At 41.8% G+C, this 21,023-nt stretch overlaps 1 protein-coding gene across 1 annotated transcript in view; it reads right to left on the reverse strand.

Moving 5' to 3' along the window:
* Nucleotides 1-21,023, reverse strand: part of PRKAR2B (protein kinase cAMP-dependent type II regulatory subunit beta) — a 98,713-nt gene that overhangs the window by 3,765 nt on the left and 73,925 nt on the right. Inside the window, exons 4-10 of the mRNA XM_047694101.1 lie at nucleotides 20,764-20,847; nucleotides 12,573-12,679; nucleotides 9,633-9,786; nucleotides 4,714-4,815; nucleotides 2,939-3,013; nucleotides 531-596; nucleotides 262-400 (exon numbers count right to left, since the gene is read on the reverse strand). Coding sequence (XP_047550057.1) covers nucleotides 262-400; nucleotides 531-596; nucleotides 2,939-3,013; nucleotides 4,714-4,815; nucleotides 9,633-9,786; nucleotides 12,573-12,679; nucleotides 20,764-20,847 — 727 coding nt within the window. The remainder of the gene's footprint in view (nucleotides 1-261; nucleotides 401-530; nucleotides 597-2,938; nucleotides 3,014-4,713; nucleotides 4,816-9,632; nucleotides 9,787-12,572; nucleotides 12,680-20,763; nucleotides 20,848-21,023) is intronic.

Consider the following 21,023-nt stretch of genomic DNA (forward strand, 5'->3'; position numbering starts at 1 on the left):
CTTCATACTCTGAATTCTTTATTAAAACAAGATGTTCTTTCGTGCCTGTACAGAAGAACAAAATAGGGATGGACGATCCGTAAAGAAAAAATGAAAGGCTCCCACAAATGGATTCCATAAAGCAATGAATCGTGACCTTGTTCTCTTTTGTGGGGACCGTAAAAGTTGGGGACCCAGTGAGATCGTCAGCACAGGCTCACAAACACATGGAATGCAAGTCTCACGACTGCAAGGAGAGGCATGTCCACCCGTGACCCTTACCTAAACATTTGACGGTCCCGATGGCGTGCGCGGAAGCGGCCCGAGGTTTGTTGGTGACCAGAGCCAGCTCTCCGAAGTACTGACCCCGAGAACAGCGAGCAATTTCCACGGCGCCGTTCTCTTCCACTTCTGACTTACCCTGACAAGGGAAGGAAGAGTGTAAGCCGTGACCCAGCTCATGAAAACTCCGTTAATCGTAGGGTGAGCATCAGAAAGGAAACCTGGTGCTCTGTGGCCAATGTGGCTTTTTAGGACTTCCCAACACTCACCTTCCTTTTCATAGTGATTTTCACTTCGCCCGACTCCACGATGAAAAAAGAATCCGCCAAATCTCCCTGTAAGAAGGAAACAAAAACAGAGTGGGGGAAATGCAGATTTCATTGCCCGCAATCCTGTTGGCCTCTTGCAGCCCTGAGATCGACCCAGCTCCATCGTATGGAAGATCTGCCGGCACAGTGAGGGGCCAGAGGACAGACCATCTCGCGGTCTACATTGAGAGGCCGTGATCAACAATTCTAGAGTAACAAGCTCACCTTCAGTTTAGAATGTACAATATAATGATTTGGTATTGTTCAGTTATTTATTTCATGTAAAATTATTTCAAATAATAAACACTTCCCCATGGCACTTCTGGCTAAAGCTAGCCAAGGAGACATGGCAAATACGGAGGTAAGAATTAAGCCCCAACTCCTGCCTGGATGACAATGTCTACAGTCCCAGATGGCAGTGCCGTGTCCCAACAGGTCCTGCTCTGCAGGCCAATCCTGTGCTCCCCAAGAAGCGCTCAGATGCGCACCCTGTGTCATCCTCTGATAAGAAGCATCAGCATGGGGCCCAGAGAGGAGAAACTCTCAAGGAGGAGAAAACAACCGGACATATCAGGAGGCAGCCCACGTGGGCCCTGATGTTGTTACTGATGCTCTATCCTACCCTGGGGCCTCAAAAAGGCTTCTGAAAGGGTTGCCATTTCTAACTACATCCCTGCTTTCTCTACTTTTTGTTTTTGGGTGAACTCTGCCCTGATTTCCAGTGATGCCTCCTGAAGTAAGTAGTGTAGTATAGATGACAGCAAATACTGACTTTTCTGAGCCTCCAAAGTGATTCTAGAGAAACTTGGGAATTTCAAAACTCTTTACATACATTTCAAGAAACAATTCATAGAAACACATACAATTGTACATACAATTCAAGAAATGCAGTATCAGATTACATCACAAAAATGTGGAGTCTAGATTTATGTAACATAGATATTTATAAATGCCTCAGAGATAATACCTAAAAATACCTTCAATAAACCCTAAGTATAATATATCTATAACCCTCTCTTACTTTGTATCATCGGAGCGTCCTATTACATTTTCAAGTGTTTAAAATCATAACACATCTGTTGACTGCTATGTCATTGTTTTTTCAGATTTTGTTTTTAAATCATCTCTAAACCCAATGTGGGGCTAGAACTCATAACCCCGAGATCAAGAGTCACATGTTCCACTGACCAAGTGAGCCGGTGCTTGATCATTTTGTTTTCAAAACATGCTCTAAAGGCACACAGAAGTGACAACACAGGGCCGGTGGGTTGTGCCAGTGTTGGATCGTAGGGGTGATGGTGTGCAGTGTAGGGACACCAGAGGCACCGGGAGAAGGGGGGAAGGGCACGGGACCTCTGCATGATCACTGCAACTTACCATGAATCTGTAACTATTTCAAAATAAAAGGCTACAAAAAATCATGTCAAAAGTGCTCTGTGCTCTGTTATTTTTCAACTTCCATAGGAAAACCTTGGTCTTGTTCTCTAATTTGACTCCACCTCCTTCCAACCCCGGACTATAATCGGTGTGTGCACGCGTGTGTACAGGAGAGAGAGACTGATTTACTTGTGTATTTGCCTCCTAACACAATTATTCGTGCCTCAGGCTCACAGACCTTGCATCTCGTTCCACATATACCAAAAGACAATGCTTAAATGTGATACAAAAATTAGAGAACCTTAAAATCTGTTGAAATCGTTCACGCAGTGCTTAGAACTGTAGCTAGGAAATACGGGTACTATCGTCAGTCTGCTCTATCTGCGAACCCCAACTGTCTTCATAAATCCTACTTCTCCGTAGCTCTGTCGTAACGAAGGCATGTATTCCTACCTGTTCCAACTGGGATCTCGGAGAAGCATTAGGGGTGAAATAGCACATCGGCCCCCATTTCGTGCCTGGAAGCTGATACAGAACACGGTACAGTGTGTTCCCTTCTTGAATAACTTTATCAGGGAGCAGCCCCAGGAGGCTTCCTCCCGAGCTGATCATGCAAAACTCTGCGGGAACTCCCGGTGTGCCTTCTGGGTGCGTGTTATCACAAGGAATGTGCCGACCTGTTTTTTCTGATTGTTAACGACATACCATAGATACGTTTGAATTTCATTATGTACAAATAGACAATTATCCAGAAATCCATCTGATGATTTAATACATATTCATCAGGAGTTAATTATATAAGTAAAAATATTCAAATAACTTAATGGCTGTAAATTAAACCACGTTCAACAGGTCTTTTGGTGGACGTAATATTCATTTAATCCACCACTACATACTTATTATAGACACATATGAAAAATTCATCAAGATCGGCCTTGTGGAAGAACCTTTTGGAATAAAACCCTAAGGGAATTACCTAAAAAGCACTATACCTGAGCAATGATCTGTTCTCCGTCGTTGTATACTTTGGTGCCTATCACATCTACCACTTTCAGGCGTTCGGAAACCTTCAATGGAAAAAACATATGATTAAACAGACTAAATTAAACAGACTAAACTTCTATTTCAGAACGTAAAAATCGGTAGCCTCGAGGCCAAATAAACAGAGCAGTGTGTGGGTTTGTCTGTGTGTGTGTTGTATTAATTAACTGCCGGCATTTTTAAAAAAACAGGTTTCTCAGGAAAATTCTCAGCCTCTCTTGAAAAATCAGGGGACTCAGAAATACCCAGGCCACATTGATGGTGCACGGCCAACAATGGGCTGCGGTTCAGCAACGTTCTGGAGCTGGAGCCCGAGCCCAGCCTCCGTCCCACCCTGGCTTCCTCTGCTCCTGTGCCTTACCTGCCTAACTCTGAAGGCATGTGGACTTCCAGGCCCTAATCTTTCATTTTTAAAAAGAGATGCCACGAGACACAATTAGTGTGCCTCTCACACATTCTGTAATGGGGCCAAAAACTTTACCAGGCATGTACCGACAACCCAACAGAGGGAAATTTCAGGAGATGAGTCAGTGCTAATTCTAAGGCTCGTGGCCGGGATGCAGGAAGGTGGGGAACGCACGGCAGGAGGATATCGGGAACACGCTAGATTTGAGATGTCGATTAGACCTGTAGGCACTAATGTCAATTATGCAGTTGGATAAACGCGTTTGCCATTCGACAGAGGGACCTTGCCTGGCGATGGCCATTTTAGGAGATATCAATGTATAAGCAGTGTTTAAAGCCAGGGCATTTGACAAGTTCGCCAAGTGAGTAAGCGTAGCCTGAAAACAGAAGAGACCCTGGAAGGCCAATCTGAAGAGGAAAGGGGGAGGGGGGTAAACAGCAAGGTTGACTGGGAAGGAAAAGACACACCATCTTTAGAGAAGCGCTCCCTGTGAAGGCATAACTAGTGCCCCATCTACATTTCTGCCATTACTTCAAGTTTGCTTTTACTTTTTCTAAGTTTTTATTTAAATCCCAGTCAGTTAACATACAGAATTATATTAGTTTTCAGGTGGTCGATATAGGGATTCAACACCAGTGCTCATTACAAATGCCCTCCTTAATCCCCATCCCCCCCGCCCCGTGACCATCAGTGTGTTCTCTAGAGTTGAGTCTGTTTCTTGGTTTGCCTCTATCTTCCCTGGGCTCATCTGTTTTGCTTCTTCAATTACACATGAGTAAAATCAAAGGTATCTGTCTTTCTCTGACTGACTTATTTCACTCAGCATTATACTCCCCAGCTCCGTCCATGTCATAAATGGCAAGATTTCATTCTTTCTTATGGTTGAGTAATATTCCATTGTGTGTATGTTCACATACACACATGTACCACCTCTTCTTTATCCATTCATCAGTCGATGGGCACATGGGCTGTTTCCATAATTTGGTTGTGGTAGATAATGCTGCTATAAACATCGTGACGTGTGTATCCCTTTGAATTAGTATTTTTGTATTCTTTGGGTAAATACCTCTGAAGTCTGCTTTTAGATAAAGACCACATATAAATCTGTTCTAGACACTCACATGAGTCTGTTACTTGTAAAACAAAGCAAAACAAAACATCTGCAGCTACAGGTAGTATAAGGAATACCATGTTAGACAAACACCATCGTTTAATCTTTTCAAATAAAAATATTCAAAGAAACTTTCCTACAGAACTAACTGTTCCAGACAAAACAAACTTTTAAAGCAAAATAAAACAGAAGCATAAACATGTACTTACTTCCAATGATTTAAGGAATGGCAGTGACTCGATAAAGCTTTCATACATTTTTCTCTTTTTGGCATTATTTTTTACAATTATTCTCCTGAAGGTTACCCTGTCCTAAAAGCAAAATAGCAGATACAAAGACAGTTAAGAGGCAGATTTTATTAGGAAAAAATGTTTGAAGACATAGTCTCATTTTAGTACCAATAAAAAACAAACAATAACTGAAGATTCTCAAATAAAAGGTTAATGTTATTATATTTTTTCAGGTTGTCTCGTTTCTTCAGGCATAAAATATAGACCCATATAAAATATCACTTTCCTTTTTCTGAAAAAGGAAAGTTTTCTTTTATTCAGAACAGAACTGGCCAACATGTAATGGTGATAAATCCACAAGGTGGTGCTATTGCACCATTAGAAAAAAGGCACCTGCTCTGTCTTTGTTTTCCTCCAGCTTTACTGACATAGAACATAAGTCAAGCAGAGAGAGTCGATTATCATATGGTTTCACTTATTTGTGGAGCATAACAAATAGCATGGAGGACAAGGGGAGATGGAGAGGAGAAGGGAGTTGAGGGAAATTGGAAGGGGAGGTGAACCATGAGAGACTCTGGACTCTGAAAAACGATCTGAGGGTTTTGAAGGGGCGGAGGGTGGGAGGTTGGGGGATCCAGGTGGTGGGTATTGGAGAGGGCACGGATTGCATGGAGCACTGGGTGTGGTGCAAAAACAATGAATACTGTCACGCTGAAAAAATAAAAAATTTAAAAAAATTTAGAAAAAGAAAAAAAAAAGAAATAAAATTTAATTAAAATACCTTAAAAAAAAAAGAACTGATCTGTAACATTGTGTAAGAGTTCAAGGTATTCAACCCTTTGCTTTGATACACTTATATACTGTGAAATTATTACCACAATAGGGCTGGTTAATACTGGTATTACCTCACATAATTACCCTTCGTTTATTGTAATGAGAACATCTGAGACTCCCATTGCAACCTTCAAGGGTACAATACAGTGTTAACCATAATTACCATGCTGTTCATTCAATCCCCAGAACTCATTCACCTTGTAACTGGAAGTTTCCAACCTTTGACCACCATCTCCCCATCTCCCCCACCCTCAGCCCCCTGAAGCGACCATGGCACTCATTGTCTCTGAGTTCAAACAGAAGAACACAAGTTCTTCTACTGTGGATGACAGCCCTCGGATGTCCAAAATCAAGCCGTGGAACATGACCACCCCTTTTTTTTAAAGCTGACTAATAATGGACCTATAACATTAAATTAATTTAGAATGTACAATATAATGATTTGGTATTCACATATATTGAGAAATGATCACCACAATAAGTCTGGTTAACATCATCACCATACATAGCTACAAATTCCCTTTTCTAGTGGTGAGAACTTTTAAGATCTACACTCTTAGCAACTTTCAGATATAGCCTGCAGACTGCAGTGGCCGTGGTGGACAGGACATCCCCAGGTCTTATTTATTTTATAACTGGAAGTTTATACCTTCTGACCCCCTTCACCCATGACACAGCATTTTTATAAAAAATAACGTATAGAAAATCTCAGCATGCACACCTTATAGTTAAGTGTTGTTTAGTTATTTAATTCAGTTCTACACAAAGACACATACATAAATAAATATAGTAATATACTGGTAAATATACTGGTTGATATTTCTGAATGGAAATCTTCATGTGGGTTGAAAAAAATGCATGAAAACACTATTAGAAATTTTTTTTAATCATAAAGCAATTATAATGAGATCTTGAAAAAAAATTATATATGCTAGGTTGTCACATCCACATAATGTCAGAGTTTTTCTTTTTTAAAAAATGTGCACAGAGAACTACAACTTTCTTGAATATCAGAGTCAAATGCCAGTGTTTACCATTCTCAGGGTTCTCAAACTTTCCTCTGTTTATACTACTTAACCTGAAAGATACAGAATTCAATTAGGAAACTAGGGAAAATTTTAAGGATAACAAACAGCTCAAAAAATTGTTTTCCTACAAACTTTATTTTGAAAAAATCCCTACAAAACATTATTTATAATGGTTCTTAGTCAAGAGCCCCCAGAATGTTGGTTTGTCACACACACACCAATAAACAATTACACCATTTTAATATTCAATAAAACTGCGATATGTTCATTAATTATTAAATTACTATGCCGACACAGTGAGGATGAATTTAACCGAATTGCCAGGATGGAGGAAAACACCATTGTGGACGTAAGTCTCCAGGAAAGCAAATATCCTGTTCCCCAATTTAGTCTATTACTATTTGACAAGGGCAGTAATTTGGAGTTATAATCCTAATTAACTTTTTTAAAATAGAAAAATGTGCAAGGTAATTACTAAAACTATTGAAATAATTTCCAAGCTCGGGTCTGCATCAGAATCACTGTAGTATTAAAAAAAAGGTTCTCAGACCCCAGACTTGAATGACACAAACAACGTCTGCGTGTAGGGCTCACTAACCTATAGGTCATAAAAGCTACCCCAAGTGATTCTGATACATAATCAGGTTTGGGAACCAGCTGCAACCCCCTTTTATGGACAGCGTTTATTGCAAAACAGAGCAGATGAGAAACAGTTTAGGGATTAAAAATTAACCACGATGAGGTATTGGTCCCATAAAAATTTTGTTAGTGGCCCACTTCTTCACACCCACTGTGACATATAATTAAAATCCACAAAGTCCCATTTCAAATGTTTTCATCCTAGTCACTTCAATAATCGCCTTCCTGAATCACCCGCAGGGTCTCCTGGGTCAGTTAATCCCCTAGGGCTCACAGCGACCAAGTACTATTTACAAACTTAGGCTAGTCTAACAAAAGGGCTTTTCTCTCAGGATCTGTTTATCTTTCTACCTGCCTTTATAGGACAGAGCTCCAATCTGCAGGTCTTAAAGGAAAACATCTTTCCTACTCAACTTTTCCTGAAAAGTTCGCTAAGTGGCTCTTAAAAAACGTATTTGAAGGATTAAGTGACAGGCTAATTCTAATTTTTAGAAAAGTTCCTGCACTTAGGCATGTATCCTAAGGTAATCATCACAAACTGCCCACCTGAATAACATGGAGAGACAAGTAAAATCTCTGAAAATGCTTAATTCTTCTTGACGGCTTAAGTATCGCACACACTGGGAATGCTGGGCCTTGGTACCCAGCTTAAAGTTTCTACCGGGGCTGCAAATTAGGAGGACTTGGAGGGGCCAACCCGCTACATGTGATCTTGCTCCAAGGGTGTGCAGGGGGCTTCCAGACCCTCTGACTCTGGCCGGCAACCTCAATCCAACTAAACCTTCAGCAGATACCTTCCTTAATGGAACAGGTCATGGCCGACTATAGATGGAGCCAACCACTCTGATACCTGGCAAACATGTCCCATGGACCTAGCCTGGTCCAGTTTGTGGTTTCTACTTTGCTGGCTTTGGGTGCTCAAATCTTTGACAGTCCTTTACCCACGCCAGACCACAATGAGTTTCTTCTCGTTTCTTGTACAACTTAAAATGAGTCAGAGAGACTTCTCACAGCAACAGTAACTGCCTGATTCTAATAAGAAGAAACGTAGAGTATGTATGGCTTCTCTGAGCAAGAGATCTTTTATCAGCTGACTCGACTTCAGAGTTCAAGAGCTGAGTCCACACGGAGTGACAGGTTACTTCTGCAAAGCTACATATGGTTCTTGGACCCAGACTGCAAAGAGACCTTCTATGCTCTCAACCTCCCTTCGCCTTCCACAAAATCACTATTGAGGGAACTAATCTAATAAAATACACATTCGAAACTAGAGAGTGGGCCATTTTCAACAATTTGAAAGGAAGTACAAGCATTGCAAACATGCCCTAAAATTCAGCATTGCTTGAAGTGTGCTCTGGGCACAGCAACACCGGGGTCTCCTGGGAGCTCATGAGAAATGCAGAACCACAGGCCTCATGGCAGATTCCGTGAATACAGGAGCTGCAAACTATGCTCCCACGTGACCCGTAAGTAGCTCGGAGTCTGAGAAGTTCCAGCTTAAAGACAGGCTTCCAGAACCGGCCAGTCTGAACCCTGGTATCGGGTATGGAAAGACTCCCCCGCCTCCCACCTCTCCCAAAGGTCTTTAAACCAACTTTTAAGTTTTGTAGAAATACCACCATTAACAAACTGATTTTAAAAGCCCAGCTCCCACCCCTGCAGTCTGATTACGCTGGTCTCTGGTGGATCCTCAGCAAGAGGATTTTTTTTTTCTTAAATATCCCCTCCCCTTGCTCTGCCCCGCCTTCAAGTAATTCTGATGTGCATCTGGGTGAGAAACGTGGGCTTCCAGTATTTGGATGCTACCCAGCTGCTTTTCAATGCAAACTTGTTCGAATTTTAAAGCATGCCAAGGGTACCTGCTTACAGGGGCTTCTCAAACTCCAGCATGCGTCCGAGTCTCATGGTGGGCTTGCTCAAGCACAGATCACCACATCCCACCTCCAGAGCCTCTGATTCACGGGCCCGAATCAGTAATGGGGGGCCCAGAACGAGCATTTCTAGCAAAGTGGCCCCAGTGATACAGATGCTCCCGGTCAGGGGACCACACCTGGGCAAGCGCAGATCCAACCACACCACAAGAAAGCTACCTGAGAAAACAGTCCCGGAGGCCTTGCTCACTGGTCTGGGTGGCTGGTTTCTAAGGGTGGGTAAAAGAGAAGCATTTCGGATCTGGCCCAGTTGGTTAAGCTCCTGACTTCACTGGGAAAAGAACATGAAGATTTCACTCAGCACCAAGAAGTGCAGCATCCAGTAGATGCTTAATAAATACCCTCAAAATGACCGATGAGGATCACAAAGACATCCACCTTTTGGAACCAGAAGACTCTACCTGCCCGGCTTTTGTCATAATGATTTTCACAAGTAACACTCAGGTCAAATACAGGTTCCACTCACCAAACCCCACAGAGCACCAGGAGAGGTAGCAGTGATTGTGGCCGCTCTGGGCGTATTGTACATTAAGGCCAGTTCACCGAAGCTCCCGCGGTTGTCGTAGTTGCCCACACACCTTCCGACACCGTCGCATTTCACGTAGATGTCAAATGTTCCTCTGTTGGCAGATGAAAAACAAGAGGTAAAAGTAACTCAAGTCAAATCTCCTGAAAATAAATCATCATTTCAGAGAAGAGCCGTGTTCGAAGAAATCTCCTTTCCAGATTCTCTTTCTCTTCTGACCAGACATGCGCCTGCCAGGGAAAAATGAGACCAAATAAAAGTTTATAATAATAAAATAAGTGATAAAAAAAATAAGACTCCAACCGTATAGAATAGGCACAGACATCCTTCTGAAAAAAGCCAACTGCAGTCATCTCTGAGCGTTACGAACGTGAAGGATGCTTTAGGAGTTTTGTGTCTAAAGAGAACACGTATTACTTTTGTAATCAGAAGAAAATAACTTTTTTTTTTAAAAGAATACAGCTCTAACAATTTGGTCAGCCCTACTGTACAGCAAATACAAGGCTCTTGTATCATTTAAGGGAGGGGCCAGCGAAGCACGGCCCAGGGACCCACAGCCTGCCTTCCGGAGTAAAGTTTTCCTAGGACACAAACACATGGGTTCGCCTGCACCTTCCTGACAGCTGATCTGCATGCGCCACCAATGGCAGAGCTGAGTGGCTGGGACCCCAGGGCCTCAAAGCCTGAAGAGTGTACTCTGGACCTTTACATATCATCTGGGGCTTTACTGCAGACTGACCCCTAAGCTAAAGCAAAAAGTGGTAGAAATTCAGACTAAATATCTGATCCTGGTCTTTCTGTAGGTCTTTTTATTCTGTGCTTATCTTTTATTTGGGTTCATCTTCTAGGCAGGCAACACTCCGTCTGCCCAGCACTGTCCTCCATGTATCACGGACCCTGTGTCTATGGCACTAATGTCTTCCTTGGACGACTGTCTTCCCACACACTGCGCTTTGCCAGAGAACATGGCTTCGAGGCTTGCTGAAACACCTGAGAGGACAGACAGAAATTCTTTGGCTTTATTCTGTTGGCTAAGCCTCTAACAAAGACAAAAAAGGGAGAGCTTTTAAGATTAGGAAAGGATTATGAGTGGTAAAGATACAACAAAAGCAAAAAGCACAAGGTACTACACAAACATATTAACCAGGAGGAGAATAACCAGTCTGATGTTCGTGGTTAGAAAGGCTTTTCAAGGACACCTTCTAGAAGCAGTTTCATGACTATTTTTCAAGTACAGACTAATTCTTCTATTAACACTATTTACACTTGGGCACTAAAACCATTTTATGCATTTTCTACTTTGAACAGAATAAAGTATGTGACAAACGTGCTGAGGAGAAGTAAAATGAGCCCCGAGGCTAGCTGCCGGCACACTATCTAATGCCCCTACCACCTTCTCACACACATTTCTTCTTTGATAATGTGAGGCGTCGGGCAGAGCAGAGCCACAGGAAGACCACAAACAAGGACCAACGGACCCGGATGCCGGGCTGGCGGACCTTCACCGACTCCCGTCACTTCTGCGTGCCTGGGACCTTTCACCTGTCAAATGGGTGATGAGGATCTAACTGACCAGGGAAACGTGAGGGAGTTCTTGTCGTATTTGGGTTTCCCATCTATACCCCCACAGTTAAATACAGCGTAACAGCTGAGTGAATTTCTGAGGCGCATCACTGATGAAAGCTGTGGATACAAAAATCAAGACTTTAAATTTACCTATGGAATAAACTGGGTCTGTTCTAAAATCAGAGAGCTCACCCCAGCCCTTGCCAATGGTTCTCCAGGTCACCACGGCATCCAGATGAGGGAACGGAGGAGTCAGTGAGAACCCTGCCTGCGGAGGGCGTGCATCACTGTGGGTGTCGGGGACATGCCAACCGCAGAGCCAAGTCAAGACACAGGCTGCGCACACAAACGGGGTGGGATTTTCCGCAAGGCTCTGCGCTGAGAAGCAATGCCCCCCGATTAATTCGGCCACGCTGGGGACGTGTGTGGCCCCCAGCCCAGTAGGGGCTCTACCAGCACCACTCTACCAGGGTGGAGAAACACAGCCTCTGTTCAGACCGCTCCCCCATCATAGTTTAGGGCTCCTATCTAACGATAGCTTGAAGTATGCTGTTCTTTAGTGAAGTAAAGCACAACTTAACGTTTTCCAAAATTACATTTTCAATATGAATGCCCGCCTCCCCCATTTAAATATGATAATCTCTCTGCACTTTTTTTTTTTTTTAAAGATTTTATTTATTTATTTGAGAAAGAGAATGAGAGATAGAGCATGAGAAGGGGGAGGGTCAGAGAGAGAAGCAGATTCCCCATGGAGTTGGGAGCCTGATGTGGGACTCGATCCCGGGACTCTGGGATCATGACCTGAGCTGAATGCAGTCGCTCAACCAACTGAGCCACCCAGGTGCCCTTCTCTGCAATGTTTTAAAATAACTTTTCTACAAGGTTTTAATGCACAAGAATGCATACACAATTTCTGGAAAGAACATAAACTACCCTCTCCACCATGTGCATGTTTTACTTTATTGTTAATAAAAAAAGAACAGATTGAGTTATGCGACTCAGCACCCCAGATGCTGTCCCTTCTAAGTGTAACAGGCCTCCTCTCAAGACAAAATTAATAAACGAGGCGGCTCACAGTAAATGCCCGAGATTTATAGATTTAACTGACCCAAATCACCCGTTCTTCTATGAACGAGGCCTTTTTTTGTGATCTAATGTAGCTGCACCACACGCATTCACAGCAGGCTTCCAAGAATAAAGAATAAAGAGGTAACAGCAACTATCAAATATTAATTTGCCAGTCGTTACTAGAACCGCTGAGGTTTTATACGGAAGGTTCATTACATTTCAGCAGGGAGGTTACACGAGACTTACCTATCGATCACGTAGAAGTTGTCACCATCATCTCCTTGATCAATTACATGCTCCCCTTCTTTGACCAGTTTTTCAAACATGGCATCTAACACTTGAGACATCTGCTCCTATTTTTTCAAAAGAAAAGATACGATTCTTACGTTTGTCTACAGTACGTTCACTTAACTAACCGTAACCGGCTTTATATTTCTGTGAACCAGCTCGAAGACACAGAAACATCATCACTGCCATTAAATCTTTCAAACACACACACACACACAGGACAGCTGTTCGTACCACCTAACAAATGAGGTGGCTATACATTTCCTTCCTTTCATATTCAGTACCTCAATGAAATTATAATTAGCTTATTTCAGAATATTTCAGTGCAACGACCACCACTTTAATATATTGAAAAATGAACCTGCAAACCACAACGTCTAAATGAAATAGAATCTTGGCAATGAAAATGACCAGATTCATAAAGAATGACTGCAAATGTCTTTTAAAGATTATCTGTTCTTAAAACTTCCTTATGTTTAGTCATCACTAGAATTTATGTAGAGATTACCTAAACACTTAGTGAATTCAAATTCTAACTCCAATCCTGTTTGGATTAGCACCAAAAACAAAACAACAGAACTGAAAAACAAGATGAAAGGCAAACCCCAAAATGACAATGGTAGATTTGTTATCATGGTTCCTCATCACACTGGTTCTCTTCAAGAAGCAACCATTTACCTCCCTAGGGCAGATTTATTAAAACCGAAGTCAGAAACGTCAAACCTATTCTTCAACAACTACTTACACTACATAAAATTTTTATTCTGCTAAAGTGTGGTTGACAAGGCTTCAGAGTAAACTTTAGCTAGTGAGGATAAACTAGAAAGTGAAGAAACCTTTCCTTAGAACAAATACAGGAACAATTCAAAGACCCCCCCAGACAGACAAAAGAGCTCAGTGTTTCTCAAACTGGGTTTTGTGGAACCCAGGGATTTTGTGGAGGTGCCACAGTGACTGATTCTGTAAACTGTTGATTTAAATGCCTCCTTAAAGTGACACTAATGTCACTTTATATTGACACTAAATATTGACACTAAATGCTCAGATGAATTATATATACATGATTTTTTTTGTGAGGTTAAGTTTCTCATAAAATCAACTATGGTTAAGTGAACAATTCAGTGGCCACAAAGTTGTGTAACCACCAGTTCTTAGTTTCTAAACATCTTCATCACTCCAAAAAGTAGGCCTGTGCCCACTAAGCTGTCACTTTGCTCTTCTCCCCCCACTGGCCCCTGGCAACACCTACCTGTTCCTCTGTCTCTATGATCCCCCTAATCTGGTATTTCCTACAATGCAATCATACAGTGTGACCTTTTCCTTCTGCCTTATTTCACTCAGCATAAGGTTTTCAAGGTTCATCCTTGTTCTGGATAATCCTACTTTATTCCTTTTTATGGATGAATAGTATTCCGCTGTAAATATACCACAATTCGTTTACCCATTCACCCCCAATGGACACTTGGATTGTTTCCACCTTTTTGCTACTGTGAATAGTGCAGCTATGGAACAGTCATATTCAAGGATTTGTCTGAATATTTACATCCATTCTTCTGGGTTATACTGAGGAGTGGAACTACCAAGTCCTATGGTAATTCTAGGTTTAACCTTTTGAGCAACTGCCAAGCCATATTCCACAGTCTGTAAACCATTTTCTCTCCCACCAGCAATGAAGTTCCAACTTCTTCACATCCTCATCAACTTGTTATTTTCCCTTCTTAAAAAATTTGTATATAGACACACACCTAGGAGTACTGGGCTGGTATTTCATTATGGTTTCAGGATTGGCATTTCCCTCATGACTAGCCATGCTGAGAATCTTTTCATGTGTTTACTGGTCATTTGTATATCTTTTTTGGAGAATGTCTATTCAAGTATTTTGCCTAATTTTAAGTAAGGTTGTTATTTTGTTGTTGAGTTGTAAGAGTTCTTTATATATTTTGGCTACTAGGCCTTTATATATATAGATGATCTATAATTATTTTCTCCCATTTCGTAGAAAGTCTTTCATTTTTTTCAATAATGTCCTTTGATGCACAAAATTTTTTATTTTTTTATGAAGCCCAGTTTCTTTCTTTTCTTTTCATATTCCTATTTTTGGAATCCACTGCTAAATCCAAGGGCATGAAGACGAATCCTTGTGTTTTCTTTTCTTTTTTTTTTTTTTAAGATTTTATTTATTTATTTGACAGACAGAAATCACAAGTAGGCAGAGAGGCAGGTGGGGGTGGGGGAGGTAGGCTCCCTGCTGAGCAGAGAGCCCGATGCGGGGCTCGATCCCAGGACCCTGGGATCATGACCCAAGCTGAAGGCAGAGGCTTTAACCCACTGAGCCACCCAGGTGCCCCAAACCCTTGAGTTTTCTTCTAGGAGTTTTTACAGTTTGGGAGCTTATATTTAGGTCCTGGATCCATTCTGAGTTAATTTTTTTGTACAGTATAAAGGAGGGGGTCCAACTTGGTTCCTTTGTGTGTGGATATCCAATGGTCCCAGCACCATCTGTAGAAGGGATTATTCTTTCCCCACTGAATGGTCTTGGCACTCTCATCAAAAATCAAATGGCCTTCAAATCAAATGTATAAATCAAATGTACAGGTTTGTTTCTAGACTCTCAATTCTATTCAACTGTTCGGTGTGTATACCCAGGTCAGTAACACATTGTTTTTATTCTTGGAGCTCTGTAGTACAGGTGTCGTTGTTGTTTTTGTTTTGTTTTTAAGATTTATTTATTTATTTTAGAGAGAAAAGGGGAGAAAGGCAGAGGCAGAGAGAGAATCTCAAGCAGACTCCCCGTTGAGTGTGGAGCCCAAGAGGGTCTCGATCTCATGACCCTGAGATCGTGACCTGAGCTAAAACCAGGAGTCAGCTGCTTAAAAGACTGAGCCACCCAGGTGTCCCTGTAGTAAAAGTTTTGAAACTGGCAAGTGTGAGTCCCTCAACTTTGCTCTTCTTTTGTAATATTATTTTGACAATGTGGGCCCTCCTTGGCTATCTATACAAATTTAGTAAATGAGACAACAGCAAAATATTAATGTGTTTTCCTGGTTTAGCTTTAAAATATGTAAATGCTACCAATTTAAGCTTTTATAAAATCATATTGAAACAAGTAATTTTTTTGATACAAATAATTTTTAAAAAAATACAGAACCTCTACAAATACGGATATATTGTCAAGTAAAAAGAACAGGGCAGGACACTGCAGAGAGTTTGCTGCCACTGAAATTTTAAAAAACAACATAATAATCTGTACAGGGCATAACCCTGGAGAAATACCCATGGAAATGCTCAGAGCACATGGCTCCTGAGAAGCTGGGTTGCGAGGCGACTCCTTCCCCTGTAGTTCTCCCTGACTACTCTCCTTGACTACTCTTCTCCCTGACTACTCTTTTGTTCTTTTTGGATTTTTATAAATTGTATATGCACACAGACTTAGAACTTGTAATTAAAAACCCAAGCTGTCCATTGGAACAGAGAACATACATCTTCACAGGGCTAACGAAGCTTCTGGAGGAATGATGGGGCTGGGTCCTGCAGGAAGGGGTTTTCGTCCCCTTCCTGGGTCCCTGCGTGACCTGTGACACCTGCTTGTGAAACAGGAGCCCCTGTGGAAGATGAAGCCAGTGTGGCCAACAAGCAGTGCTGTCTGGATGTGCTGCTAATTGGCCCCGCAGGGACCATTTTATCCAAATGAGTTCATCAACCAGGCAGCATATGGTCACCTATCAAAATTATGAAGTTTGATTAAATGGTTTACTAATATTTTGTAGCTCTTACTACTTATATTTAGTCCAGATGGAGAGAAAATATCAGCTTTATTGATTAGCTCTTTCTCTAAATGTCAAATGGAGGGGAAAAAAATGAAATACAGTGCTCTAATAAATTTTTTTGTTGCCTTGGTATTTAGCTGCATTTTAAAACATTATAAAGCTTAGGAATTCACACATGGATATATAAAAAAGTAATTCCTGGTAAAATACAGAATAATCATTTCTTCTAGAACTTGTCACTGTGACATGTGTCTGTTTTAATCAATCAAAATGCAATTCCCCATAATTATGCACAGAGTGAAAAGAACTTAGGAAATATTTAATATGCAGAGGCTTATCCCAGTGACTGACAACTACAGTAGGAAATCCACATCTTATTCTACAGAAAGCAAATTTGAGCTCGATGAAAGTTCTCTAACTTCAAAAATAACAATTTACTCTCCATTAACCAAAGAACCTATCATGGAGCATAAGAAAATTATTTCCGTTTGCCTCAAATTAGAAATATTTCAGAAGAAAAATGGCCTACGGAGTCGAGCATTAAATATTCATGAAAAGGATATCTTCAAAGAGATTAATAATTATAAATGCTGTGCGCAACATATGAATATACAGCTCTCCCAGGAAAAATGTCCAGAGGCCCAGGAGGAGCAAGACTTCCAAGCTAAACAATGACTTCAGGGAGTTGAGATGAGATAGTAGGTAAAAGGCCAAGATCATTCTTCCTTTTAGTCGACAGTTACTGCGTGCCCTTCCTCCTCCAAATTTTCCCATTTCAGAAAAAGATACCAGCTCATGTTCATTCCCAGCAAGACAGGGGGAGTCATCCTAAACCCTTTCCATCAGGTCAATCATTTGGTCCCTAAAAAGTGCCAACTTCTGCTAACCCTGAATATTTTATGAAACCCATCCTCTTATTCCCTTCCGTAAGCCCATTTCCCCCCTTTCTACTCTCCATCCTGCCATAGCAGTGACCTCAGACACATTTGATTGTTACTTTCTGTGCTTAAAATGTTTCAATGGTGACTTCCCGCTGCCTACAGTATGTGGCTGACCTTATAGGGGGCACTCAAGAAGGGTCCTTGAGGACATGGCACACATGTACCTAAGCACTCGCCACTGTGTCTGCTGGCGCAGGCACCCGTGAGAACACTCCCTTCCCTTTCCTTCCATGGGCAACCTCCTTCCTACTCACTTTCTGAGGCTCAGCTCAGGCAGCCTCCCCAGCTTCCCAAATCCCCATGTGGGGCTGAGAGACCCTCTCCTCACACAGTGTCCTGACTCCATCACAGCACTGGTCAGGTACCAAACTGCTTCTGAATCCCTCATCAAATTATAAGTTCCAAGAGGACAAAAGCCATGTCTCAGTATTTCTGCAGCATCCCTAAAAAGGCTTATATGGGCTCTGGAGCACAATGAGCAGTCAGGGCATTGAACTGAAAGCTGTTGTATAAGCAGGTGATTGGAGTTGAATATGTAATTCACTTTAAATGCATCCGGGTCACTGTAAAAAAAAAAATGTGTATCATGAAAATCTAGAAGACTGTTTAAAACATGAGCTTAACCTAAAATCTTCAATCTGCCATGTCTGGGGAGGGTTTTTTGTTTTTTGTTCCAGGTGGTAATTTATTGAGAAAAATAAAGTTTTACTCATCTATATTTTGCATCATTCCCAGAAGGACTGGGGATAGTAGGGCAAATAAATCAAGACAGCTTGAGCTCACATTAAAAAAAAAAAAAATCTATTGGAATCAACTATGTAAATATATTAGCTTCTTCCCCTACAAAATATTTAATAATGATAATTCATGAATTTCGTAATTTCGTGAACTGGTTTTTTCTTTCTCCCCCGGCCATGAACTGGCCTTTAAAATACATGTATTGAAGACCTTCGACACTGCAGCAAAAAAATGCTAAAAAAATTTACTGTTTATAAAAAACACCACTTGAACTAAGTAGACATGTTCCTGGCCAGAATATACTAGTGAAAGCTTTTCAAAAATTACTTTAAACGCATCCAAAATGTTCACAGTGCTTTTAAGACTCAAAGGTGAAACAGTGAGAAAAGTCACTCTAACGGTGAGGAGCAGTAAGGACAGGTGGCGGCATCTTAGGAGAACAGGCCTGGCAGCCATCTGGCTCCCGCTGGTTTATCACTTGGCGCCCAGGCCACGGAGAGCACTGTTCCGTCACGGCCCAAGCCGCAAAATGCGGCTTCGACTCAGCAGGAAAGTGCGCACGCAGAATAACACGCAGCAGTCACCAAAATCCAGAGCAGGACCATTTCACGGCTGGTGCGCGTCCTCGCTACGGGAAGCGGGGCTGTGGGCCAGGCGCCCCTCCCTTGCCTGAGAGCCCGTGAGAAATGCAGACTCTCAGGCTCCACCACAGACCTAGTGAACCAGACCCTGCCTTCTGAGAAAGACGCTTTGGTGACAGACATAGGAGAGCGCAAAAAGCCCTGCTTCTGGACAGCTTGGAAATTCTCCCACGGAACATTCTAGTCGAAAAATAGATCTCCTGAGTGGAAGCCCACCCCTAAGGGTAAAACTGGGTATTAATTTTATAGCTGTCTTTGTGTGTATCTGGAGGAAAAAAGTTAAATACTCAATTAGTTTAATCCCAACCCCCCCCCAACACACAAAGTTGTATCTTTCCACCAATCATTATTTGGACTCTTATTGGTGGAAGATGATTAGAGATCATACAGTTTTAGTGTCCTTTATGTCACAGTCATTATTCTAGATAAATGAGAAGACAGATTATTTGGAAGCCCATCAAAATTTTACAAATTCCCTTTAGTCACTTATTCTAGTACTTAACACTACAAGAAAATATTTCCATTCCTAAATTTCTAAATTTTCTATCTTAATTCCATTTCTTTTTTTCTTTTCCTTTCTTTTTTTGAGAGGGTTGGGGAGGCAGGAGGGAGGGAGAGAGAGAGAGAGAGAGAAAGAATCTTAAGCAGGCTCCATGCCCAATGTAGATCCCAGTGTGGGGCTCAATCTCACCACCCTGAGATCACGACCCGAGCTGAAATCAGGAGTCAGGTGCTTAACTGACTGAGCCACCCAGGTGCCCCTGAATTTCATTTCTTAATCTTCCATTATTAGGACAAACAATCAACAACCCCATTCTTTAGAGCTCACAGTTTTGCAAACTCAACAAGAATTCTAGAGGACCTGAGTCTAAGTGGACAAAACTTATAACATGTGGTCCTAAAACAGTATCCAAAGTCAAAAAATGTAATCCCCGTTCCTGGAGGACATAATAGAATCATGTATTCAATCAAAATTCAATTTCAATTCAAATTCAATCATGTATTCAAAACAAAAGATCTTAAAAAGATGTTTCAGTGTGTCCCAGTGTGTCCCAACACTCAGTACAATACATACCTTCCTCTTTATAAAAATGGATTTAAGAAGACCTCATCTTAAAAAGAGTAGACCTTAATCTAATGTTCCAGGGCATCAATCTGAAAACTATAAGATACTGCATTTGACCAAAAAAAGCTGAGTTAAGGGGCATCTGGCAGGCTCAGTTGGTTAAGCATCTGCCTTCAGCTTGGGTACTGGGATGGAGCCCCTTGCTCAATGGGGAGCCTGCTTCCCCCTCTCCCTCTCCCTCTGACCTACTCCCTGCTCATGCTCCTTCATACTCTCTCTCTCTCTCAAAAAAAAAAAAAAAAAAAAAAGAAATTAAAAAAATATATATATATTTTTAAAAAGTTGGGGTAACCTATAAAAGTTGACTCCGTTTCCACATTTGGGTCATGGCAGCAGGATCAAGGCAACCCGAATGACCACACAGCAATGAGGAAGCATAACATGAGATGAAGAAAGAGAACATTCAGGTCTGAGTACAGGACAAAATGTGAACCTCAGGCCTACTCATACCAAGAGGGGTTTCTAAAAAAGCATCCAGAACCAAAAACCAGAGATTTCAAAATCCTTATAAAGGAAAAAAAATCCCTCTACCTTTACAGTGAAGTAAAATGTTACTTTCAAAATAAGTAGAATACAAAAGTTATACACTAAAATATCATTATTATCACTAGCCCAAAAGAGCAGCAATCCACCCTTCACATTCCCCCTGGATGTACAAAGAATGTGAGGTCCCGCCCTCCCTTCATCTGGGCCGTTTCTCAGGCTACACTTGTAACCTGGAGGGATGAGATAATGTCTTCCGCGGACAAGGGGGCAGGCCGGCTGGCCTGTGTGCTCCAGGCTGCAAGGACACTGCTTCTCCCAAGCTTAGGGCTGCTTGGGGGGCAGGGGGTTACGTCATCCAGGGTGATGTTAGCTTGTCAAGACCCTGCACCATTTTTCACTCTGTGACGCTGAAACAAAAAAACTATCGCTAGTCACTATGGTGTCACTTACCGGATCGAGGTTCTTAAAGAGCAGGATGTCCTTGCAAGCCTCTTGCAATCGATTTCTTTGATCATCAGTTTTGGGATGTATAATCTAAAAGCAAATTAACAAACACATCAGTCTACTGTCTTATGATAGGCATAAAACTTCCCCGCAGGACGTTGGAGGGCAGAATTGTCAGTGCTGAGGTCCGCTTTGGGGGAGCAGATGCGAGCTCTCAGCTCCCCCGAGTGAGGGAAAGTCATACAGCTTTGTCTGGGGTGGGGGTG

Source organism: Lutra lutra, chromosome 11 (genome assembly GCF_902655055.1).
Source record: "Lutra lutra chromosome 11, mLutLut1.2, whole genome shotgun sequence".
Classification (NCBI taxonomy): Eukaryota; Metazoa; Chordata; class Mammalia; order Carnivora; family Mustelidae; genus Lutra; species Lutra lutra.